Raw genomic sequence first — 26,119 nt, 5'->3', positions numbered from 1 at the left:
ATTATATAAAGTCCGCGACTATCAGGGATACTATCTGTTTACTATTACCGATACTCGTCGTCGATAAAATCGGCTTAGCGGCCAAGTTTTCTATCAACGATTCGTCGATACGGCGTATCACGCGCGGATTTCCGCCGGCCTTTTATCGGAAAATGAAAGACAAAAAAATGGAGAAGAGAAGGATCGACGAAACTGCGAGTCCCAAGACTCGAACTCTGCTCGATAGTCCGAGCTATTGCATTTTCCCCCCCCACGAGCGATAGAGTTCAAGGACCCCTATTTATTATGACGAAGCCAGTATCCCTTAGATAGCTTCGCGAACTCCCGGTGGAAACTCGTGTGGTATTGGATTCCGATCTCCTCTACACGTAAAACGTACTAGTTATACAACGGTGAACGATAGAAAATGGAGACGGATTACGTTGAGTAAGACCGAGTAAATTGTAATAATGTATAATGATTAATAAGCTGTATAAAGGATCGGAGTTGCAAATAATGTTCAAAACACGAGGTTTTCCGGGTTTTAGTATAAAAGCTCCTATAAAATGATATTTTAAACAATAATAATAAATATAATAAATATAATAATAATAATGATAATAATAATAATAAATATAATAAATAATAATTGATAATCTCTCTTCTTAAAAAATGATTGCTTTTCAGAAATCATTCAATAAGACTGCAATGTCATTAACATATATCTTGTCTGAAAAATGCACTTGCAATAATGACATCTTCGTGATGATATAATCATTGAAAGTATCAGCCAAAGAATTAAATAGATATAAAAACATTAACGCAAAAAAGTTACATCAGTAATTACAATATTATTCCGTAACGTAAAGTATTTCTGCATCATCGAATACAATTTTGAAGTTTTTTGCGCTGGCCATCGCTCTTTCTCGTAACAATAAACACTCGTTTGAAATATCTACTCTTGCGATCAATTCTGGTATATCGGCATCGCTATACACAAAGTACCGGCAGTTATCTGCAGGGGGTTGATCAAAGCGTTTCAAAAGTTCATTCCGGTCGAATCCACACCGTCCTTCGAAAAGCATCGGAATATTCGTCGTCAGAAATACAACGAGTAGTCGCAAGTTCGTTATTGCAACCTTTGTAATGCCCCTTAAAAGTTCTTTACACCCTTTTCCGTCCTTCGCTCAATTCCAACGAGTTGCAGCGAGAGCGAACTTAAAAGCTCGAAGGGCTCGATTATTATGAAGGAAAGCTTTCGAGAATATCGTCCGAGCTGATCATCGAAGCGAGAAGTGGCACAGAGTACATACAAGCCGTCCGATAACCCTTTAACACATCGCAAAATTTTTCGTCCGATAAACGAAACCTCCATCGGCTCGGAAAAGTGGCTCCCGTTCATCGAAGTGCGAGAACGTAAGCAAAAAGTAGCTCGCCGTTTTTCATCATAGTCGACATGAGTTCGCGTAGACGTCATATGACGTTATATGACGAAAATTCCTACTCGAAATTACTATTTACCACAAGTTAGCTCGTTATTTTTCTTCCTTCTGGAAAAGCAGCTATCGCTAATAAAACGAATGTTCCGTTTAATCAAAAATATACATAGCGATTAACTTTTACAAAATGAAATTAAAGGATTATTCATATAAATATAAATTCGGTTAATTGCTTCAAGTTTCGCGTACATCAGTACGTTGTTAACGGCGCGCAGAGTGACTTTGCTTCAGTGTTCTTGAGCGATGGCCAAGTTTCACAGCGGTTACTGTACTTCGTACTGTTTGAAATACCGACACAATAAAGGGAAACTTTTGCCCCGAGCAAGTTACATTTCTTACGCTGTGTATCCCATTTTCCTCGCAGAATGTTTAGAAACTGATACTAACATACACTTTTCACAGTTCATATATAAAATCATGTTATATACCTTATGAAAACGATGCCTAAATAATCGTCGTTCTTTTCTTACTTTAAGTTTTAGCATCTATGCACGGAGAAAAAAATACATGGCTGTTGTTGCTACACGTGCAAATGTTCGTGTTGCATAGTACATGAACGGAAATAGGTAAAATATTTTAGGAGATGCTGGTCTCGAGGAAATGCTCGGAGAATCTCGTTTCCGAACGTGGGATAAGATCAACCTTCGTTTGCGAATGGCGACGACGGTGGTTTCCGTGTCTGATAACGTTTCCTCTTTCTTCCCTTCAGGAAAACTACTCGCCCGAGCACCTATATACGAAGAACGGATGCGCACGTGTGCGGATTAAAGTACACTAGACTACCGCAAATCGTCCATCGAAAATTCACATTCAAGGAGATCAAAGAAACGAGGTGATGCAACGTAACGCGTATAGTCATTTTCACGTTTCTCCCATCAGCATCCTACGAGGACTTTTTTCCGATGAAAGTTTTCATCCCATGCAAACACAGTGTTCCGTAAGGTACATTATTATTCACACGTGCATTTTTCTATGTCTTTAAATTTATAATAGAGTCTATAATGTAAATTTATAATATATTTTATAATAGTTTTATATAATTTATAATAGATATAATAGATAAATATATATATTTTATACAAGAAATGAGAGCTTTTTAAAACTAGAATGCGATAAATCTCAAACAAAAAAGAAATCCTACGTTATTTGTAGAGGATAATAAAAAAGCTATTTTAAGAAAAAAATGACTTTTTTATTATTCCTAGAATAACGTGGGATTTCCATTGTCGCGTAATAAATTAAGAAAGCTAGTTTTATTACTTTCATATTCCGTAAATCGAAATAATCACAGTTGTGAAAAATGTGATTATTATATGAAATATTCCCGAGGAGAGAACTTTGTGCGAAATGAGCAATTCGTGCCGAAGCGTGATTTCTTTCGGATCTTCATGTTACTAGAAGGAAGAAATGCTGCTTCTTCTCTCAAATAGCAGCGCGATTTTGCTGCAGCGACAACGCGCGAAAATAAATGTCCGTACGGTCGTTAACGCGGACGAAACGAATTGCCGTCGTTATTACGAACGTTTCATCTCCATTAACGATGACACATTTCCGGCATCATGACGATGAAACGCTAAGCGCGAATATGTAGCCCTATGCAAACTACGTAAACGACAAGAGAACGACAGAAAGAAAGTAGGTCTCTGCTGGAGACGTCCGCCATTGAAAGTGTTATATTTTCGCTGACGGGCAAAATACTAGGAAGAGATTTATAATGACAATACTGTGCACATGTGCGACCGAGAAAACGCGTCGGAAAATCATCTCGCTAAAGAAAATCCTCTCGAATTTCGGATAAATTTTTTACAACGCATGCGACATCTTGAATTGCAAGACTCTTGTTATTGCAAACAAACGTCCGAATTTTTGTTTCCTTTTTCACTTCTTTCAGAAACCACGAAGAACACAGAAGCGAGCCGTAATATTTCGAGTAGTAAGCTTTTTAAAAAAATCAGGACAAAAAATGGAAACTGATTGCGAGTAGTAGTGCGAAGACGATCATAAGTATAAAGAGAGCCTGAGTGGATTGAGCTTGAGCAGTGAAAGAGTTTCCTTTTCATGTAATGGCACTCTTCAATCACTTCTTGCTCTTTGCAGACTTCCACTTGCTTTTACACTATCGCTTTTTGTCCTTATGCGATCATTGTAGTTTTTACGATCACGCTTTTTCTTACGTGTATTACGAAAATGTCTCCGGAATTTTTCTTTTGTGCGAAGAATTTACATTTCTATCAACATATTTACATGGTCGAAACACATGTCCTTCTTAAATTATTATTCAAATGTATGTACATTTTAAAAATGTCTACACGTATTTCGCGTCTCGCGAATATTTGAGATTCGTATTTATCCTCCAGAGGTAATTTCCGAACGTGAAGGGATCGTTTTAATCAAACCGCTGCGAGGATCTAAATCTAAAATTAAGGAGAGATAAATCTTAACCGTATGCAAAGCGTAAAATTCGCTTTAATCACGGCCACGCTGGCTCGAATCGCCGATCCGGGTTTTGATCGCGATTTTCGCGTGCAAATTGCCGCCTTCTTCTTAACGATACGTCACTCAGAGTTCTTTGTAATTCGCTCGTTCTACGAGCGCATAGCGCGAGAAACGAGCGAATCTAACGAATATCAAATCGCCACGGTTAACAACAGCACCGGTTTTCTCCACGCCTAATATCCCTCGACTCACAGACAGGGGAAAATTCAAGTTGGCTCAGCCCGGTAGTATATAATGCGGGAGATTTACATAGGTCGTACCACCTGGTAGATACATCGCTGCTCGTCGTTTACCCGACGAGCCGAGCGAGAGAGGAGAGAGATGGAGGAGAGAGAGGAGAGGTGGTTGCGATAGCGGCGAGCCGCGAAAGACGAAGACAGGGATCGAAAGAGGCGATGGTGGATAGCAGAGGAAAGGGGAAAAGGCAGGGGAGGGGGCGGCAAAAAAAGCCGCGCTAGGGGGAGGCGATGGCGGGCGGCGAGTGGGGTCGGAAGCGAGCGGTGGCTGAAGGAGGGAATGACCCCGCGTACACCGGGGTCAACCGTTGCACTGTGCTCTCCGTGTCTCATAGTCATGGACGAGCCTCGCGTTTGCTCGCTCGCCTTGATATACGGGACTAGGCGTACCGTGTATGTGTGCGAACGACCTGGAAGGAGCCACCTGAATCTACCAGAGTCGGATGTTGCCCCTGTCTCTACCTTGCCCTACCCTACGTGCCGCGTACGCCGACTTGCTGATGATATTTATGAATACACGCGGGATGAAGAGATAGCAACGGCGAGGGCGAACATTATTTCTCGTTGTTGTCAGTCGATATATTTTTAGGTTGCCCCTTCTTTCCCACAGACTTCCTGTCTAGACGATGTCGAGTATTTCTCCCGTATACTTTGCTTATACGAAGCAGAAGAAAAAAATAAAAGCTCGAGAGTAGATATTTTCATCTTCCAGATTCATGCGTGAACATATGTGAAAGCTTGCGGAATGTAATATATACATAAGCATCACGATGTCGTTTCGCACATGTCGAGTTTGGGTCTGCCGGAAATATGTACCGAGAGAACATCTGAGAGCTTATCAGTCGCGACATTATGATAAAGTATTCAATTGCAAATCGATATTCCTTGACAACGTGTTACTATCATTAACGCTTATACAAGATAGAGAAAATTTTACCGATAATTAACGCTTTTAAAAATTAATATCTCATAAATTATACGTCATCAAGATGTATATTATAATTCAGAATTATAATTCAGAAAGAATACTGAACGAGAACGATTCTAACGTTTAACGGTCTACTTTTTCACATATAAAGAATGCATGATACAGATAAAAATGTGCGAAATTTGCACGTACATATCTCCCAGCGGTTCTTTCGCGAGCGTTGAATTATGTCATAATGTCAAGTCAGATCTCGCGCGGCTACTCACGGAACAGTGAGCATCCGCTTCCGAAGTCGCTTTATGGCACGATTATATTTCTTGGCTACCCGCATCCCATATTTTTCGTCTAGAATAGCAGATATCAGTTAAGTCATGATGGATATAACCGTCCGCATCCATCACAAAATCAAGTTACAGGAATGTTCTATCGCAACATTTCGATATTGATCCCACGTACGTCCGCATTCAGTTGTATATGTGTGTGTTTGTGCGTACGTATGTATGTGTGTGTGTGTGTATGTGTGCTGCGAAACGCAAGACGATGTATAAATCACGCTTCTAAGTCGATAATCGAGCGCGAGACAATGAGAACGAGAGATGTATGATAAGGGTAAAGGCAGTCGATCGATTTGCGGTGTATCGCGTTGTCGTGCTGTTAGATTATAATCCAGCAACAGTAGCAGCGGCGGCAGCTGTTGCTGCGATGCATTGCAATTTCTTTACGGCACGGCTAGAAAATTAAGTGGATCACCCCGCAAGTTACACCCCGTCCGGGGGGGGTGATAGTGCAGCGGGAAATGTAAATGAGAATTTTTTTCGTGATACTTAATGCGCGTCACAGCGGCACGCCACCGCAGACCGCCTCTCCAATTAACGCAATTAGCGATTTCATTAGCGCTAATTACATCACGCGTCTAGTATCTCCTCCCTCTGATGCGTCTATCCCCAGCGGTGCAACAATGATTGATACCGCGCGGAAGTTGCCGAGTTTTCTCTCTTTTTTTTCCTCGCGGCACGCAAATCCGGAAAAGGCCTGAAAATCCTCTTTGAACTTTTCCAACAAAAAGAAGTTTTTATCTCTCCGTTGAAAACCTCGTAAAGAAGTAGGAACGATTTTGAACCAGCCGTTGCTTTTTTCGTACGAGATTTTAATAACCCTGTATCGCTCATTTTGCTGCTCCGAAATGGAGATTTTTTTTCAATTTCACACGCTGTTACTTTTAATCACAGTTTGCATTCTCGAGAGAGTTGTCACTTATTTAATCTTTTTTATTATTTATTAAATGTTATGCTTTCCATAATTATTTAAAAATGAGTAAATTAATTTTTAAATAAATAAATAAACTAATTTTGAAAAAAGTATTCCCGAATCGAAATTGTTCTTACATTTTCAACCTCAATTTTCAATTTAAAACATTTATTTTCATATTTTAAACTGTCAAATCAATCTCTTTTAAATCTATTTAAATTAATCTATATTTTTGCCGAGAAAGCTCATCTTTTAAACCTTTTACTAGGAAACTGTTCGTTTGCTATCTATTTAAAATACAAAATAAGAACTTAATTTCTAAATAAAATTTGTTAAAAAATTCTGTAAAATCACAAATGAGAAAGTTGAGGTTGAAAATAAGAGAAAAATTTCGACTCTGATTTATACCAACAACTAATAAATCTAAAATTATAATAATAATCCTCCGAAAGATCTAAATTTAGAAGGCTTAAAATGGGGAGAGGATTAAAATGATTTAACAAGGCTCAGGTTGCTTCGCTAAATTTTCATTTACAAATCGACTGGCAAATACATATTTCCCATACATTCATTAATTTCGACAATTATATAAATATTGCTTGATTAGAAGTTCGATAAACGACACTTTTTAGGAAAAAAAGCAGTATAAAAAGAGACTCACCCGTTACGCTGAGCAGCGACATCGTCGGAGGATCCTCGGTTGGTCGGCTCAATATCTCGAGTTGTCCTTAATCGGCCGCCGAACAGTGCACTAGAGATCCGTACGAAAGTGATGCTGCTTCACGATGAAAAAACGCCGGCTATACACTTTTTTTTCATATACGATATACTGGCTATTACGCGCCGCGTATATATATTTAATATATTAATAATCCTCCTTTTTCTCTCTCCCTCCCTCTTTTTCTCTCACGCTCTTTCTTCTCCCTGCTTTTTCTCACCGTACGTTTCTATCACGTTATACGAACGCGGAATACATGTGTGCATGTGTACATATATATACATGCATATATATATATAATATGCGCGTGTCAAGTGGTCGCGATGTACGCGCTGGTTACACACGAACTGAAAGCTCGCGGTAAGCTCAACACGATGACGATCCGTTTTTTTCCCCTATCTTTCTCCGTTCCTCTGTTTATCTCATGTTGTACACAAAACAATTGTAAAATCTTGTTTACAGTCTGTCACAGGTTAACCGCTGCGATCACGACGAAGTGTTCGTCCGTACCTTATCGCGTTTACACGGCTTATCTGGATCGACGGGCGACCTCTCCTATACCCCGGTCCACCCTCTTCCACCCACTCCCAATGTATACACTGGCCGATGACCGTACGTGACACGAGTTTCTACGTGCTCGTCTGTAACACTGTTTTTTCTCTGTATACCGGCGCGATGACGATCGATCGCGCGGAGAGAGAGAATGACTGTTATATTACCACGCGTTATATTACCACCGATTGACTCGCTATCGATTGGGTCGTAACTGAAGTCGCGAAAGATCGACTGGCGGATTATCGCTTGCACCTCGCCGCATTAATCGTCATCGCACTACATGTCATCGTGCGTATCGTCGACTCGGCGAGTAGTAGTAGCCAGGCACTTGGTCACGCGCAACAACGCAGTCCATCCCGACGATCGACAAGGTGACGATCACTGGTCGCTGTCACTAATACCTCGTTATTGTCCGCGTCCGCGTCCTTGTGTTGCGTTGGAATTGGCGCTATTAGCAGATTCTCCTTCTCGTCGTCGACGAGCAACGCGGCTACGTATTTGCAATAATAGCAGTAGCAGTAATAATAGTAGTACGGCAGCGCCAACGCGATTACTGTGGAGCTTCCGCTGATCCGGTCGGTGCTGTTGCTGCTGTCGTCCCCGTGTAACGCGCGACGGCCGCAATCCCGAGACAACATCGCCGAGGAAGCGTCGCTACGCAGGGCCGCCGTCCTCGTTGATCGCCGTTGTCCGTCAACGTTGTGGTAAATTCGACCTAGCGTGTCTCGCTTCAGGAGGAGCGCCCACCGTGCCGTCGTCGTCGTCGTCGTCGTCGTCGTCGTCGTCGTTGTCACCGTCGCCGCCGCCGTCACCGCGCTTCTCGTTATTATCATAGTAGCGAGGGCTGCACGGGATGTACCGTCGCGCGTCTCTCGTGCTTGTCAGGGGAACGTGCACCACCAACGACGCCAGGCACGTCGTCGCCGTCGCTCCGAGGCGCGACCGGTCACGCGCATTTCACCACGGTACCGCGAAAGAACGCCAGGCCGAAAGACAGAGAGATAAAGGGAGCGAAATGACAGAAGGGAGGGAAAACGAAGAGGGATGGACGGGGAAAGTCGCGCTAGCACTAATTTGGAGCGAAAGACGGGTAAAGAGAGAGAGAGAAAGAGAGAGAAAAAGGGAAGGGAGAAGAAGGGGATGAAGGGGCAAAGATTGGAAGAAGCACGCGGCACCGCGTAAGAGCTCTCGGAGATTATCGCGTACCGAGCGCACAGTACAGTCGCGTATCGCTTCCTCTCTCTTTCTCTCTCCCTCTCTCTCTCCTTCTTTCTCTCGCTCCGGGCACCGCTCGCTCTTCACGCCGCTTCCGCGTCGATCGCGGCCGCGTAATCAGCACGCTGCACTTGTTCGTTACAGAGGGGTAGGAATGCGCGACATAGCGTCACCGGAAGCAGGAACCGTGTCTCACGCGCGTAATGGAAGCGCGATGCCGCGATCGCGTGCGATCCGCCGCTCGATCTGCCGCCGACGCCGCGTTAATCTGCTGAAACGTTGTTGCGAACGTACGCGGACTGCTCGACGTCGAGCACTGTGCGAACGGAGACGCCTCCGACACGCCGCCGCCATCTTGCTACGTCAAGGGGGTGATATAGCGCCGGCGCCGGTAGGGATGATAAGGCCGACCGGACACGAGCAAAGTCGGAGCTGCCCGACGATCGTCCCGGCGAGAAACCGTCGCGACAACCCCCTCCCGCACTTCGCGGCCGCGAGCCACTCGCGCCGGTTCGGCTCTCTCTGCGATCCTCCTCCGCCATCGGCGAGAGGAGCTATCTTCCCCGACGATGCGTTCGCCCGTTCCGGGAGTGCAACGTCTTCGAAAATCGTTGCAGACCCGGTCCGCGTCGGACGGGATAATTTGAGATTCGGAGGGGGCGGAATATCGCTCCCCTCTCTCTCTTTCTCTGTCGATTTGCATGGTACTTTAATGAGAATCGCTTTCGCACCGTCAAAAATTGCGCGAATAAATATTCATCGAATAAATATTCAATTCGGTTCGAATATTTTCATATAAAACACATTTGCACGCTGTATTTTTTAAAACGTGAAAGATTAAATACATTGAAGCTCCGTCGATTTCGAGTCTTACGGATTACGCTACGTAACTTGAATTATTTTAATTAACGATATTATTCTAGTCCTTCGCTTGAGTTTTCGGAGCAAACGCATGTCGCGACGAGATTCGTTTTCCACAATTGCAAGAGAAAGAAAAAGAAAAAGTTAATCATTTGTAGATGCCTAATCCCGATAACAATTGCCTACATCGCCATTCGTGATTACTTTACGAAGCGATGGCAATCTCTCTCTCTTTCTCCCCCTCTCTCCTTCTCCCTCTCTCTCTAATTATTTTGAATAAATGCTATTCCGTTGCTATCGTAAAGTAGCTATAAAAAGCTACTGAAGTCGTAGCATGCCGCCAGCATGATTCGATTTATGCACTCGAATGAACGAAAAGTTGCTTTCGATTCCGCATAACATATAATACATGAAATAAAATTTTATTCTACGAATAACACGCGAAATATAAATAGTATATATCGCAACGTCCAGACTTTCCCGATATTACCAATTCAAGATATTCCGAGCATTGGCATTAGAGATGGAAAATTGGTTCTCATTAGGATGCATGTGGAAACTATTTTCTCGTTAGCGTGATAAAGAGTCGTAAATGCGGGGTTGAACGAGCCGAGGGACACGCAACGACTGGTATTCAAAGTCTCTGTAAACGTGGAATAAGGTTACACTAGTCTCAGTATCGTTGAGATAAGGAATTTTGCACGTTGTCAAATAAAGATATTTAATCTCTAATTAACTTCGCGATCTATTCCCTTTTGCGTCAATGTAACAGGTTCGTGAAACTTCCCCGGAAAACTTCACTATTTACGCCGACAACTCTACGCGCGCAGGTAATGCACCGCGTTAGCAAGTAGTTGTGTCGTTTTATGGCGAGTCTTAACAAGTAGTAAATCCCGCTCGCGCGAGGCGCGCGAGCAGCGAGCCGCGTCGTTGACTCGAACTACTGAAAATAAGATCGGAAGTCGCGCTCTGTGATTTTCATATGTGAAATATCGTCGTATCAAATAGGAAACACGTATTTTCCGTGAAATAAATCCGTTTATAGGTTCAGAAGTTGAAAAAGCCCATCGAGAGATAATCTCGATATATTTTATTCAGATCAAAAGTAGTCAAAGAGTCATACCAAAAAAGACGTAGAGGAAAACATAGACGAAAATCTTTACAATATTAAAACAGTAACCCATCTATATTTAGTTTTTTCAGAGATATTGTGGAATTAGCTTCAAAAATATTAAAAAAACTGAGATATTATATAATACATATATATATATATGTATGTCTGTGTTATATAATATCTCAAGCTTTTTTTAATATTATATATTTTAATATATTTTATAACATTTATTAACATTTTAAACATTTTGCAATATAATTCAAAGTATGTAAAAAATTAAAAAGAAGAAAAAGATTGATTAAATTATTCTCTTGTATGTATATGTGTATAATTTCCGTGTATTTCAGGCATAAAGTACGATTTTAACGCATAGATTATCCAGCGATTAACAAAGTTTTAAGGATTAAAGCGATTAGAAATCGGTTGTACTTGTACATGCTGATGACTAACAAATTTTAAATATGAAAAACTTCGTGTCACGCGATATCGACGTTGTGTATTTTGATCTAACCGTTTTGCCGAGGGAAACGACGTCAGTTCGATGTAGGGCGATTTCATTGGACCAGGTTATAAATAGTCTTTCATGCTCCATAGTTATCAATAAGAGATGCACCGCGCACGGTAACGGAGCGATGTTCTCTTCAGACATCAAGGCGCACGCCACTGTCACACATTGCCATAAGCTTTTTATTTCGAGAGAAAATACAAACAATGGCTGTTATGTCACAAATAATAAGAGCCGGAAAAGATCGCTTTAAAAATACCGGGACATTGTCATTTCATTCCGTTTTAAAAAATGTGTTTTACTGACTCAAATATCTTACACGTCTATAAATCCACGATTATCACACGTGGTCAGAGATTATAGCTCTGATATAATGTATTAAAGTTGACATTGCGATTTCTATTTTTTTTTTTTGCATCGCGTAAGAGGTACTTTTGGCTACTTTTGGAAAATACTCGAATATTTTTGTTATTAAAATTATATGTTTCTTTGCATTCATCACATCTATATTCGTCGTCCTTCTCGATAATATTGTACGTTTGATAACATTAGCCGTAAATCGCAACTATAATTCAAGATTGAATTGCGAGCCTGTTAAATAGCAGCAATTTTACACGTATATCTCATACGTTTACGATCGATACAATATAACGTAGGAAATCGTAAAAGGGCCAAACGGCCACGCGAAGAAGCGCGAGGATTAACTGTTCGTAGAGAAAAAAGGGAGAAGCTGCATCCGCTTTGGTAGCATTTTAACTTGGGGATTACAGACTGGCGTGCTTCAAATATTGTCGACTCGCGATTCCGGTCGTGAAAGAGAATGACGGAAGAAGAAAAGGCGTGGTGAATAAGAGAGAAGTCAGGATAGACTCTCGAGACTGCGTACAATGCATAAAACTAAACGTGTGGAGTATAAATGTATGTAACGCGGAGTGTGATATTCGCGATATGTATGCACGAGTAGTCACAACTCAGCACGTATATACGAAACATTTATCAGACGGCTATATATATAGTATATGTGGCATTTACAAGCTCATGCGTTTTCCCGATATCGTCGAAGCTACTTCGCGAAATCGATACAATTATTTCGCGATAATATGCGACCCGATTTACGTCACGGGTTACGTCCGAGGCATGCTGTTATTAAATTAACGGCTAATTGAAAGCTCTTATAAGGTCCAATTATCTTTTTAAAGACGTTTGAGTTGAAATGTATGTCTCACGCAAATCCAGCTATTTTTTATATGTTAATCGATCGCACATAATTTTAACAGTTCGTAACTCATTGGAACTTTTATGAGAAAATATTATATATAACTAGTTTCAGTTTATTTTTAGAGCGTTTTTATTTAGACTGATATAAATTTAGAGAATAAAAAATATGAAACGTACGCACAGTTTAATAGATATTTATTGGAGAAAAATATTGGCCGCCCAAAATTTTGAAAAAATATTTTACCCCTTTATAAACCTTCTACAATATTTATAAAAAGATATAATTTTACATTTCTCGATGCTCTATAAATATATCAGTTTAATACTCAATGCTCTAGAAATATATCAATTTAAACAAGAGTTCGTGTATTTGAATATGTGCTCTTGCCAAATTCAAAAGTAGCACGAAAAGTTTTGGCAAAATATAACGAAAAATAGAGAAAGAAGGAGAGGAAAATAGAGAGAGAAGAGAGGAGAGAAAGAGAGAGAGAGAAAGAGGGAGGAACGTCCAAAGTGATTGATATTGACATTTCCTACGGAAAACATTTAAATAATGCAACAATGTGCTTTTTATGCAAACGATTGACCGCTACAAAATGTGTCAGTGGTTGTAACCGTATTGATCAGCCACGCCGACGCTACTTCCGTTAATGCAGACACCGAGAGAACATCGATACTCCGAAATTCTCTGTTACACATGGACCATTAATACTAGACGTATAGCATTCCATTACTATATTCCGAGATGCCTATCCCGACGATAAAGGCAATCGCGGCGTTATGACATCCATTCGTCATCGATCACTGTTATATTACCTGCCGAACGCACCTGTCGAATCGGATCTTGTCTAATAAATAAGTCAAACAAAAATACGAGAAAAACTCGAAAAACGAAAGAAGACACCTGATATCGTGCACGTGCAAACGGAAAAATAAATAATATACCAGCAGAGAATATAATATTGCATATGTGTCCTTTTACGAGTATTAATATTGACATGTTGTTCATGTTGTTTCGATCATAAATTCGATCATAAATTTTGCATCGCTCTATTATTGTCATTGTTGTCGCAATAATTGACTATCGATGATGTATATTTGATCGTTTCTCTCCCTCCTCTATCTCTTCGTTAAATCAGCGACTGCACATTAATTGCATATTAAAGGTAGCGGGACCATTTGACGTCATTTCGATATAAAATTTGACGCGAAAATGATTACTTTTTCTACCCGAGTTGCTAACGAGATATATTCGCGCACAGGATCGCGCGTTTTATCCGGATATAGGTATGTGCATGCGGTCTCTACCTGTGAATTCCTCTTTGTCGATATTCCTCTGAACCTATAGTTGACTGGCTATCGCGGGCCGATTGCTTTTTAAAAAATGCACGAGCCCGCCCGAACGATTGAATACCGTAAACGGGCCAAATGGAAAATAACGCGGACGCGATACGAGCCGCCATGTGCGCGCTTTCGCCCAAGTTAATTTCTCAGATTGCGAAAGCGCTTGCTCGAGTATTATCGAATATCTATTTTCGTGGAGCGCCAACTACGCCAATAAAAACATGCGAACGTCTTTTCCGCGATGTCTTAGCTGCAGATCCCCTGATTTATTTCGAGGATGGAAAAATGTAGTGAAAAATCGATGTGACGAGGAGAGAATTTCAAGTTTGTGTGACCCGCTTGTTCTCTCCGAGATAATATTTCCGTCTTATTTTCATATTTTACACCCGACATCGCGTCGTATATATCAACATGCGTCGCGTTTCTCACGATAATATACTTTACCTTCTTGTATTTAATAATAATAATTATTATTTTACTCACATTTTTCGTCCCGATTCCTCGCGTCGTCCAACCGTGATTTCGCGCGTCACCATCACCGCAGACCGATCGCGCCCTCTGTCAGTCGATATCCGTCGGTAATGGAAGGGATCCTCGGCTTGTCACGCGCCTGCGCACAGAGGACGTTGGCGTCACTTACTTTCGAGTCGATAACGACGTCATGACGTATCCGAGTGACTCGGTGCGATGACAATTACGCATTGACATAATGACGCGCGTACCGATCGCATCAATCTTCCCTCTCGGATCGCCCGAATAATGAATTGATCGGCGCGCGAAGTAGGAATCGGACCGCGGACGGGTATCGCGTTCGGAGAGGCTTCGTCGTGTCAGCGACAGACGGCTCCAGAAGCATCGTCGTCCGAATGGCAGAGGCGCATCGGCGACTGATCACGTCGTCGCGCTCGCGCGACCAATCGACGTTCGCCGGCGCGTACCACGTGATCGAAAAAATCGAAATGGTGGACGTATCGGGACGCAGGATCCCGTGCGGAGACGAAGGACGATAAACCTGGGCAAGGGCCCGTCATCCGTGTCATCGGTGACCGTGCGTCGATTTTCGCGGCGGACGAGCGAGACTTGGCGCGAGGAGCCGCGTCGGAGAGATACGTCGCGATTTCAAGAGCGTCCCGGCCAGGCCGGTGCGCGCGTTCCGATCTCCACGTCCAGCAGTGCCGATCGCGACGCGTGTTTACCCAAGTGTCAATCCGCCCGTATTGTACGCGCGCGTGTGTGTCCGATATATATATACACGTATATATCGTCGTCTGCCCGTCGTGCCCGTTGGATTGTCCGAGGTCTTTGGAAAACGGAGGCACGACGACCAACGTAGCGCGGCGTAATCGCGAGCGAGCCAGCCAAACGTCGTCGCTCGCCTCGGTGTTGGCCTCGCGATTTTCGCCGCGCTTCGAGCGAGAGGAGGAGGGAGGAGGAGAGAGCGGGCGCGAGCGAGCGAGAGGGATCCGCGAGCTGTGCGAAGCTCGGGAAGCGGATGCGAAGGGGGAGAGGGAGAGGAGAGATCGGGGCCTCGAGGACAAACGGCAGCATTTTCACGCGGCGGCGAGCTCCTGGCCCGCGACAGCATGACGTTTGAGTGCGCGCAAAGTGCTGCCCCGCTGCTCCCGGAGGACGATGCATCGCAACGTGGATCCCGCGATCAACGAAGGAGGTAAACGGATTGCAAGGCCGCCTCTCCGAGCGGCCTCCGATCCCTCGCACGCAAGTGAGCGAGCACGCACGCACGCACGTCTGCCTGTGCCTGCCTGCCTCGCAATCTCGCAGCGATACATTCTTTCGCGGTGATATCGCGCGCGCGAGTCGAGAGTGTCGCGTATCGTGATTAGCTTCGCTCGAGAAATTCCTGCGACTTTAAGCTCGGTTTATCATGTTGACGTTCGTTTGTCACGATACAGCCGTCCCTGATTAGTGGCATGGTCCATGACCCGTCAGTCTATCGCGACCGAGTATCCCTTTCCCGAATGTCACACGGCCGTCGAGCCCCGCTGACGGAACGAGGAGCGAACAGACGCATTTCGCAGAAATATAATGTAAATGCCGCTTTTAGCGTTCCTTTGTGTACGTATGTATACGCGATCGCGCAATCTGTTGCCGATCCGACGAGAGTCCCTGGACCGCGACCCAATGTTGTATTCTTGGAGCGATGGTGTTTTTCTCGTCGCGACAGAGTAGTTATTTGCGTGCGCGAATTCGCCGGAGAATTATCCAGGGTAGAAATGAGATATTTTTAAATTCGGCTTCATCACCTCGAAACACGTGCATATGTGTATGCGTCGCGTTTGATGTGAGGTTCTCTGCTGGCGATAGATATTACGTGACAGATTAAAATGATTGGAACTTTCAATTATTTTCATTTGTTTTTGTGCTCTTAATAGCCGTTCTAATAATTGACTTTCTCCTATATAATTCATTACGTGCCTTATCTCGATGTGTGTGGGCTTGTTTAAAATAGGAATTCAATGCATCATCTGTTCCATTCTTGTTAAGTCAAACTAAGATGGACTGTCATGTTTAAAGTGGTTTATTTCATGTGTATATAACTTGATCCCTTTGGATATTCAAAATTTCAAACATTTCTGTATTTTAAATGCTTGAAATATGGAGTATCTGCACTTTTATAATACATTGATAAATTTAATATATTGATTAATATATTGATTAACATATGAAATGATATTAAATATTTGCAACTTTTATAAAAATGCTTACACGCACATTTTTTCGTACAAATTTTACACTCCTCTTTACGTTAATGCATTATATACATTTTTTTCAGATAGGATACTTTTCTGGCTTAGAAAAAACTCTGTGCAATAGAGGGAAATGATACACAGCCATAATTGTAAACTATTGCAATAAATATACTGAAATACTCAGGAGGTACAAGAATATTTACAATAAAAGACCTAATTTGCTGAAGACCTTGGATTTTTGTCAGAACAAGGAAACTAAGTTACTGCCTACCAACAATAGCACACCCACGCTTGTCACCTGTTCAGTGAATGTTGTGATAATAATTTAATGGCTGTCAGAAAAGTTCCAATAGACAGTTCACGTTAAAAACTTGATATTCGAATGAAACAAGCTACTCTACAATTAACAAAAATACTCTAACTCTTGAACAAATCAGGAACAAGGACCTATAAAATTGACTGAATCTATAAATCTAAAAAAGAATAAAGTAATTCTCTAATGACTCTATATATTTTATTACTCTAATAATTATTAACCACAATATGGTTGGAATACTCTATTCTATTCTATGAGTCATGATATTCTGGATTTAACGGATTTAAGAAAGACTTGAGAATAATTTGGAAGGGTTTTACAATTTCTTATTAATATGCTTTATGACCAGAAGAGATACCTGCAAATTTTTATTTTGTCACAGATTTATTTTTAAAACTTTATAAATGATACATATGTGTGTGTGTGTAAAACATTGATTAACTCTTGAAATCTATTTTGTCAACTGACAAGTGTATTTGACAAGAGTAAATTAAATTGATATTACAGCAAAAATATAATATAATTAATACATGTAAATAATCATAAATACTGAAATCATATCCTATTGCAAATTTACGGGGGAAAAAAACAAAATGTATAATAATTATTTTAAACGTTTAAATCAGTGGTTGTACATAACAAATAAACAAGAAGAAGGAAAAACGACATATTTGAAATATTGTATAGATGACAGAGGACATACTTATTAACCCTCTTAAATATAAGGTATATTTTGTTACATTAGAATGATCTAGTGTAAATTAAATATTATTTTATGTATCTCTTTATAATTTTATTATCTTAGGGTTAGAAAATGGACAACAGTGGGTCTGGAGTAGTGCAAGTATTTGTGGGTGAATGGAGCCCTGAATACGAGGCATTATCCATTAAAGCTACGAAACAGACTTCATCAGCTGAGATAGTGGAATGTATTATTGAAAGGCTTGGACTAGTTGTCGATGCTTCTGTTTCGAATAGCTATGAATTAGCAGAAGTAGTAGGAAATTCTGTTGGGCAGGAATGTAAAGAAAGAAGACTCGGTCCCACCGAGTGCCCTGTGGCACTTATGTTACTGTGGCCGAAAAATGATACCCAGCAAGAATATTATAGGTCTATTATATGTTTTATGAAAATAATTATTATTAATTATTTCTAATTTAAAGGAGACAAAATTTCCTTTACTAATGTAATTTTTATGTTTAAATTTTCAGATTTTACTTACGAAAAAAGCAACCAGACTATTTATGGTCTGATAGTAGATTTCCTATGGATCCTCAACTTTTAAAGGACTATTTCAATAGATTCCTCTATCAACCACGTGACAAGGAATATCCAGATCTGTGTCAGCTTCCAGATCTGAATGAACAAACGTTGTTGGATAATCTGAGGGCTAGGTTTTTGGCTGGCAACATATATACCTACGTCGGCAGCATACTAATTGCCTTGAATCCATTCAAATTTTATCCTATCTACAATCCGAAATATGTAAAATTATATCAAAACAGAAGATTGGGCCCAGACATACCTCCGCATATATTTGCCATAGCTGATGCAGCTTATCATTGTATGCTTAAGGAAAAGAAGAATCAATGTATTGTTATTAGTGGTGAAAGCGGTTCTGGTAAAACAGAATCAACGAATTTCCTCTTGCATCATTTGACAGCACTTAGTCAAAAGGGTTCGCATGGCAGTGGAGTGGAACAAACAATACTGAGCGCTGGACCTGTCTTGGAAGCATTTGGTAATGCAAAAACGGCACATAATAATAATAGCAGTCGCTTTGGCAAGTTTATTCAAGTAAATTACAAGGAAAATGGAATGGTCCATGGGTATGTTCTGCAATAATAATATGTAAGGACACACTATAATATGTAAGGAAGAAAATAATCTTCTAGTTACTGATTTTACAGTGCTGTGGTTCAGAAATACCTCCTGGAAAAATCCAGGATTGTCTCTCAAGGACGGAACGAAAGGAATTATCATGTATTTTATTATCTGTTGGCTGGCGCAAGCGATCAAGAGAAACAATTGCTACATTTGGAGAGCTGTGATCGGTATAATTACTTAAATAAAAGCGGTTGCTATGGATTGGAGAATATCGACGAGCGGCACGAGTTCTCGAGATTAAAACAATCTATGGAAATGGTAGGCTTTACAGCAGAGAAGCAAAGGCGGCTCTTCGCAGTTCTGTCGGCGGTCCTTTTATTAGGTGATTATTCAATCGCTTATATGTGCTTATTTCTCTGAATAGAGTAATTATTAAAAATTTTCAATTTAGGTAATGTTGAGTTTCAACCACGAAAGTCGTACCATCATCATGATGAGGCCGTAGGTGTAAAAAATCCGGAAGTGGTTGCACTGATATCGGAACTTCTTAGAGTAAAACAAGAAACTCTTTTGGCCGCACTTACCGCCAAACGCGCAAGAGCTTCCGGCGAGACTTTAGTTATTAACTACAGACTTCCCGAAGCGATTGCGGCACGTGATGCCATGGCAAAGTGCTTATACGGAGCTTTATTTGATTGGATTGTGCTACAGGTAATAAAGATTTGCTTCTATCTGCAGATACTGATATCATATAAAATAATGTGTTAACATATAAAATAATCGGTATCGTCTACATCAGGTGAATCATGCACTGCTTTCTAAAAAGGACACTCTTAGAGACCATCAAGGCAATAGTATCGGTGTACTAGATATATTTGGCTTTGAAGATTTCAAAACATGCAACAGTTTTGAACAACTATGTATCAATTATGCGAATGAACAATTACAACATTACTTTAATCAACATGTTTTCCAATACGAGCAACGAGAATACAGAAAGCAAGGGATTAGATGGACAGATATCGGATATAGCGATAACTCTGGATGTCTCAATCTCATTGAAGCAAAGCCGAACGGCCTCTTGTGTCTCCTTGATGATCAATGCAAGTGAGTATTGTTTTATAAATATTTTTCAAAAGCTTGTGGAATTGATTATAAAATATGAAAATATCTAACTAAATTTCTAATCTAAACTTTATTTCGCAGCTTTCCTGGTGCAACAAACGAGACGTTGCTACAGAAGTTCAACACTGTGCATAAAGATAATCAGTTTTACGAGGCGCCGCAGCGACGAGAAGCCGCATTCGTTGTACGCCATTATGCTGGCGCAGTCAAATACCAAGCTGCTAACATGAGAGAGAAGAATTTAGATCTAATGCGACCCGATGGTGTAGTCGGAGTATTGAAAAACTCTTCCCTTGCCTTCGTGCGGGAATTGGTCGGCGCTGATCCGGTTGCCGTATTCAGATGGGCCATACTGCGGGCTTTCTTTCGTGCTCACTTCGCATTTCAAGAAGCCGGTCGAGCGCACAGGCATGGTAGAGGTATGTATTGAATCATGTGTAGTTTAAACATTAATGCATAGAATAAAAATGCGAGGAATTAATAAAAGTAAATATATATTTCCTTCCTTTTAGTTGATGGAAACAAGACGTCTGTACAAAACAGATACAGGACACCTAATGAGAATTTGATAAGGTAATGTTCAATTTCGTATAACATCTTTAATGAAATAGAATATATTACTACATATATGAACGGTAATGAAAGACAGTATCAAATGCTTTCACCAGTAATTTATAGAGCAAGATATATATTAGTATTACATTGACAACTGTAAGAAGAAAGTGCTGATGTTGTTGCGCTTGTTTCTTTGAATATGTTTGATCTGTATATTGTCTCATATACGTATGAACGGCGTATGAATCTACGTTGTGCATTAATAATACATGCATCACGCTGACAAAGTTTTGATGTTGATATATTAATTAAGATAAATCTTTATTATATTTATATTGGCCATGTGTCTTTTGTCCTTTGTAGCCATCTTGTGACGTTGTCGGCCGTCAATCTAACTATTAACCGAATTGCGTAAGTGGTCTTTTGATCCACTGTATATGTAATTTTTGGCAAATATTATATATTTTGTTGATATATCCCATGGATTTACAACACAAATTATGGTATACATATATTAAGAACAGTTAAACTCAGTTGAAGTTTTTTTAACAAACACAAGTATCCATGTAGATTGAGTAAATTTGTAAATCCATATATTTTTACTCCAATTCTTTTTCGATATATATGTCTACAGATTTTATTTAAACAGATTTTATTTTTTTGTTTGCACCTCTTGTATTATTAGCTGCAACTAGAATGCAATCTTCATGACATTCGCCATACAATTACATTCTACCATTTTACAATATTCTTCTTGCTATTGTATTTGGGCATGATTCATGGCGCAAAACTGAATTTTCTTTTATACAGTTCATGTCAGTCATCTTCTCTCATTTTCTTTGTTTCTTATATTTAAATTATCCGTCAATTAATGAGATATTCCTTGAAAACATCACACCTAAAACTTGATGAGAGGAACAACTGAGAAAAAATTATTAAAAATATAAATGAATAATCAATTAATTAATCGTAAGAAATATCGTCGATTTCTCGACGCAGTAATTAAGGACCAGAGAATTTTTCAGTTCACACAAACATACTCGCCCATCGAGTTATCAGAAGCAACGCAGTGTATGTTTACCGCCGGCCACTACTCCTTCTGCTACATTATCTTCTATACAAATCGAAAACAACGACAATATAAACAACAATCGCCTATCGTGGCCGCAATTTAGAAACATTAATCAGACGCAATACCCATCAAACGTTACATCGGCCAAAGGTTACATAATACGGGGCAGGGAAGACCAGCCTCTTAGTAATAATAAATTCAGACGAGATACTCACACACCACTAGAGAGGGTGCTTCCAAAAGACGAAGCAAATGTCATGGAACGCGCTAATCAGATCGTCATGTATGTAAAATGTATCTATTCGATACTCGATTAATAATGTAATTTAAGCTATGGAAAATTACTGCTCTACACAAGCCAAGATTAGTATGCGCTCTATAGCAATTCTCGGGTTGGTGATGGGTTTCCTTTCGTAGGTAATAGCTCATTCTCGTAGACCATTGATATGTTAAAACTGTATTATGTAATATGGCTTTTTATCATTATATCTTGATTCCTCAATGCGCGCACACTGCATCTCTTTCGATGATTAAAGAATATCGTGCATTATCATAAAATCACTTGTCATCAGATCTTGCTCCATCTTGCAGTTGTTCTCGATATATTATTTAATGATGATTGCTGCATGCTGAGTGTTTTGCAATACTTTTTTTAAGAAATAATAAATCTTTAGGAAAAAATGTATAAATTTTTTTAGAGTACTTGTTGTTGACTACACTGTTATAATCATAAATAATTCTTATAGCACTGACTATCAATGTAACACAAAACATTGAAGTAATTTTGTGATCACAATCATGAATTAAATATAATACAGTCCTGTATACTAATATTTTATTTATACTGTGTCATCTAATATTTATATCGGATATTTCTTATTATAATAAATGTTATATTTAAGCTTATTTTGTTTTTTTTATTATATAACTATATATTGTACTATATCATTGCTAATTTTCTTCTATTATCTTTTATATTTTATATTAGATACACATATTTTTTCGACACATATAAGGCACTATTATGATAGAGTATATGATTAGAGTAATTCCTTCTCCTGTACTGTATACATATTAATTATCAAACATATTGTTTGACAATGTGAGAATGATGAAGTAACAGGAGGAGGAATGTACATTGTATAATATCAACGTATTACAAATCTTAGCATAAAAACGTTTACAGGAAAAATAAATCATTTCGACCGAGGGAACGCGGTAAAAAAGGCCTGAAAAATCTACAAACTGTGAAGACACTTGCTGGAAGAACTCAAAGTTATGGCACTGGACCGGGAAAAGCTAGAAAGCAGCCCATGACAGTTTCCGCACAATTTCAGCAAAGTTTGCACAGTTTAATGGATACTCTGAATCAAGCTAATCCTTTCTTTATCAGATGTATTAAGAGCAACGCTAATAAAGTACCGAATGAATTCGATGAGGAAACAGTGCAACGACAATTGCGATATACAGGAATGTTGGAAACTGTCAGAATAAGGCAGGCTGGTTTCAATGTGCGATTAACGTACGAGGAATTTATACAACTTTATCGGATGCTGCTTCCTAAGGGTCTTTTGAGCTCGCAATCAGACGTGAGGGATTTTCTATTGACTCTTAATCTCAACAGAGACAATTATCAGCTGGGTACTACCAAAGTTTTTCTCAGAGAGTCCGAAAAGATCAAACTAGACATTGAATTACATCAACAGATCATAACGAGCATTACTACTATACAAAAGTGGTTCCGTGCTTGTCTGGAAAGGAGAAAATTCCTCAGATTGAAAAATGCCATTGTACAAATACAGTCTTTTTGGAGAATGGTTACTGCACAACGACTAGCTCAAGTCCTTCGTGCAAGAACTGAAGCTGCATTACACATACAAACTGCCTGGAGGGTATACAAACAACGTAGCTGGTTTAAAAAGCTGAAATCGTGTGTAATTACCTTTCAGGCATATGTTAGGGGCAATAACGCCAGAAAGAAATTTAATGAATTGAAGAAACGAAAAAGACCACTACTGGATAAAGTTCAGGAAGTCAGGGAAATTCAAGAGTACAAGGAGTTTCTATACGATAAAATATGCGCCAAAGATCGAGATAACGAAGAGTGAGTAATGTTTTTTAGTAAACTCATATATATTGGAACATGATATGAATAACTTTGTATTATTTTATTTTAAACATTATTACAGATTATTCACGGAAGATCGGAGTCTCACGGAATATGGCGAATCGCCTCGAAAAATAGAATCTCAAAATCGGCTCACGCTAGCAAGGTAGGTGCTAAAATCTAAATTTCATAATTAGAGCCTCTGCAAATATTATGGATTTTTTTTCAGGTGCGATAACACAAATAGAGAGAGCGCCATAGATACAAGTTCATATTCTAAACGCAAACTCACACCGAACAAACGGATTTTGCATGACACAACGTTGAAGAATACAGAAACGTATCATTTCGACGAGATTGCGGAACGCAAGAGTAGTCTCGAGAGCTTGACAAGTCTGAGGAGTTACGAATCTCAAGCCAGTGTCAATAGTACCGAATCGCAAGACAATTCCGGTTCGAAACCCGTACCGAGCACGAGGACGAAACGCGGTGATCATTCGCCGATAGTCACATCAAATGTCAACCTAACGAACGCGTCCAGTCGGTTATCCTCGGTGAGCAGAAGAACTGATAGTTCCTCGACGGGATACAGTGACGGTGAGACCGAGAGCGAGACACCGAGCGCTGTGCAAAGTGCCCCACCTGTTTTCAATACGAGTCCACCGTTTACCAGTTCGCGCGATACAAAATATCACACCGTTAATGTAAATCTGACGCATAATCCGAATCCGGACATTTGGCACCGTAGAGCGGATTTCTCACCTTCATATAACGATTACTTCAGGCCGGTACCGCAAAAAGCGACTGTTACACGTTCCCCGAACGTTTCTCGTTACAAGAATATGACTGACAGCGTTTTCGAACAGATCCGACAAGATAAACCTAACGAAGCGGCGAACTATAATGTCAAAGTCGACACGAGTGATCGCTTTGTTCAGATGGAAAGTTTGACGAGCGGCAAACAACAGCGTAGACTCAGCGATAACAGCGTACCTGATGAACGAATAGAGAATATTCCGATATCTCCGGTGAAACGAGATCAAACACATGGATCTGCTAAAAGTATTAAAGATCTCGCCTACTTGCGACGACAAAACTCGGAGGGAGATACTACGACAAAAATTGTAAGTGTTAACGATGACAACACTTTAAAGAGCGGTTTACTGAGAAGATCGCCCCCGAAGGAAAAGAACTCGCGATCGGAGAAATACGAACCAGATGTGCCGGTAAGAAGCGCCAGACGAAACAGACCCTCGAGAGAAGTTCAGTGTCGATCTATGGGCGAGAGTGCAGTTGAAACAAATGCGGAGACGCGAAATCTGCTCCTCGGGACGATCAAGGAAAGCGATTTAAGTAAAACGACGAAAATATGGTCTCGAAAAGATTATCCGCACGAAACTACTTCCCGATCCGTAACAGATTGGCCTGTAAACAAGAACGAAACCACATACAAGGGACAACAACCCGGTAAACGCATGAGATCCAACGCGATTACGACTTTTGAGTTACGAAGAAGAAACTCGGATCCAGCTACGAAGATCTCGGGTCTAAGCGAAGATAAAATGGGAACGGATACTAGTCCGAACGATTTGAAACTCGCTCCCGGTATGGATCTTCTCGAGTGGAAAGGTCATAATCTATTTACCTTGGCCGGTCATCGTTTCCGAAAAGTGGCGAGATTCGCAAAAGACGACGTTTGCGTATGTTGTCACGAAAAGATGGACGCGTTCGTGACACAAGGTTACAAATGTGTCGACTGCAAACAGCTGTATCACGTCAAGTGTATTCAAAACGGCGGAGTGCTGAGAATGCCGTGCATATTGGCCAACACGCCGAGTAGACGAAAAAACAGGAAACCACCACGCACACCGTACGATACTACGAAACAGACAGTCGCGTCCAAGTTTAGTTTAACCGGCACTTCGGCTTTCTCGGATAGCACGGACAAAATCATTTCCGATGCCAAGGAGTTAGCGCTGATGCAAGACTTCATTACCAAGAAAATTTATATAATGGAGGGTCAAGGGGAGGGACGAAAACCGAGCGAAGTAGACCGCGTTTTCAAACACGCTCTCAGAAAGTTTAAAGACGACTTGGTGATAACGTACAGCGTTGCCATACAACAAGGCGTAGAAGGCAACATCAAGTACACCGATTTGATTGCCAACTTTCTTCACGTTATGGAGACTGTTTGCAAGCAGGAGAACACAAGGGAAGATTTCCCTGTAACAATGGGCGTGAACGCCTTCAGAGGCTTCATGAATGAATTCATGACAATCGTTAAAACTGAAGCTCTCGAAAAACAGAGTAAGAGCAAACGAAAAAAAGAGAAAAAACGAAAGCAGGAAGAGCCTATCCGGCACGGTAATCACATGTTCCAATTGACTATCATCAATATACCCACCGCTTGCGAAGTTTGCACGTCTTTCTTCATGTGGCCCATTGAGCGAGGACTTGTTTGTCAAAGTAAGTAATTTATTCATACAAATA

At 40.5% G+C, this 26,119-nt stretch overlaps 3 protein-coding genes and 1 long non-coding RNA gene across 15 annotated transcripts in view; 2 read left to right on the top strand and 2 right to left on the bottom strand.

Moving 5' to 3' along the window:
- Positions 1-2,430, top strand: part of LOC145964452 (uncharacterized) — a 160,800-nt gene extending 158,370 nt beyond the window's left edge. The window contains exon 3 of the long non-coding RNA XR_014436462.1: positions 2,188-2,430. This is a non-coding gene — a long non-coding RNA (uncharacterized LOC145964452). The remainder of the gene's footprint in view (positions 1-2,187) is intronic.
- Positions 1-7,969, bottom strand: part of LOC145964423 (uncharacterized) — a 53,016-nt gene extending 45,047 nt beyond the window's left edge. The window contains exon 1 of the mRNA XM_083087161.1: positions 7,048-7,969. Within this exon, the coding sequence (XP_082943287.1) occupies positions 7,048-7,069 (22 nt within the window). The 5' untranslated portion in view covers positions 7,070-7,969. The remainder of the gene's footprint in view (positions 1-7,047) is intronic.
- Positions 7,970-7,991: 22 nt separating this feature from the next.
- On the bottom strand, positions 7,992-9,207 carry LOC145964445 (uncharacterized). The gene has a single exon (XM_083087197.1). The coding sequence runs from the start codon at positions 8,490-8,492 to the stop codon at positions 7,992-7,994; it is 501 nt and encodes a 166-aa protein (XP_082943323.1). The 5' UTR covers positions 8,493-9,207.
- A 5,383-nt stretch (positions 9,208-14,590) lies between these two features.
- The window catches only part of LOC145964376 (unconventional myosin-IXb), a 39,364-nt gene continuing 27,835 nt past the window's right edge, over positions 14,591-26,119 (top strand). For 3 of the 12 annotated variants that reach the window (XM_083087128.1, XM_083087112.1, XM_083087121.1), the window contains exons 1-14: positions 14,592-15,585; positions 16,711-17,669; positions 17,749-18,053; positions 18,155-18,772; positions 18,854-19,152; positions 19,222-19,481; positions 19,570-19,877; positions 19,977-20,314; positions 20,408-20,468; positions 20,814-20,861; positions 21,476-21,805; positions 22,709-23,626; positions 23,712-23,795; positions 23,859-26,095. In XM_083087128.1, the coding sequence (XP_082943254.1) occupies positions 17,758-18,053; positions 18,155-18,772; positions 18,854-19,152; positions 19,222-19,481; positions 19,570-19,877; positions 19,977-20,314; positions 20,408-20,468; positions 20,814-20,861; positions 21,476-21,805; positions 22,709-23,626; positions 23,712-23,795; positions 23,859-26,095 (5,797 nt within the window). In that variant the 5' untranslated portion in view covers positions 14,592-15,585; positions 16,711-17,669; positions 17,749-17,757. Of the gene's footprint in view, positions 15,586-15,759; positions 15,993-16,710; positions 17,670-17,748; positions 18,054-18,154; positions 18,773-18,853; positions 19,153-19,221; positions 19,482-19,569; positions 19,878-19,976; positions 20,315-20,407; positions 20,469-20,813; positions 20,862-21,475; positions 21,806-22,708; positions 23,627-23,711; positions 23,796-23,858; positions 26,096-26,119 lie in introns of those variants that run through there. The other 9 variants (XM_083087062.1, XM_083087086.1, XM_083087055.1 and 6 more) reach the window with 9 other exon arrangements.

Source organism: Camponotus vicinus, unplaced genomic scaffold (assembly GCF_025532165.1).
Source record: "Camponotus vicinus isolate PSW18456_S1 unplaced genomic scaffold, iyCamVici1.0 SCAF_1, whole genome shotgun sequence".
Taxonomy (NCBI): domain Eukaryota; kingdom Metazoa; phylum Arthropoda; class Insecta; order Hymenoptera; family Formicidae; genus Camponotus; species Camponotus vicinus.
The sequence above is the reverse complement of the archived record's forward strand: the minus strand, read 5'-3'. Positions and strand labels throughout refer to the sequence as shown.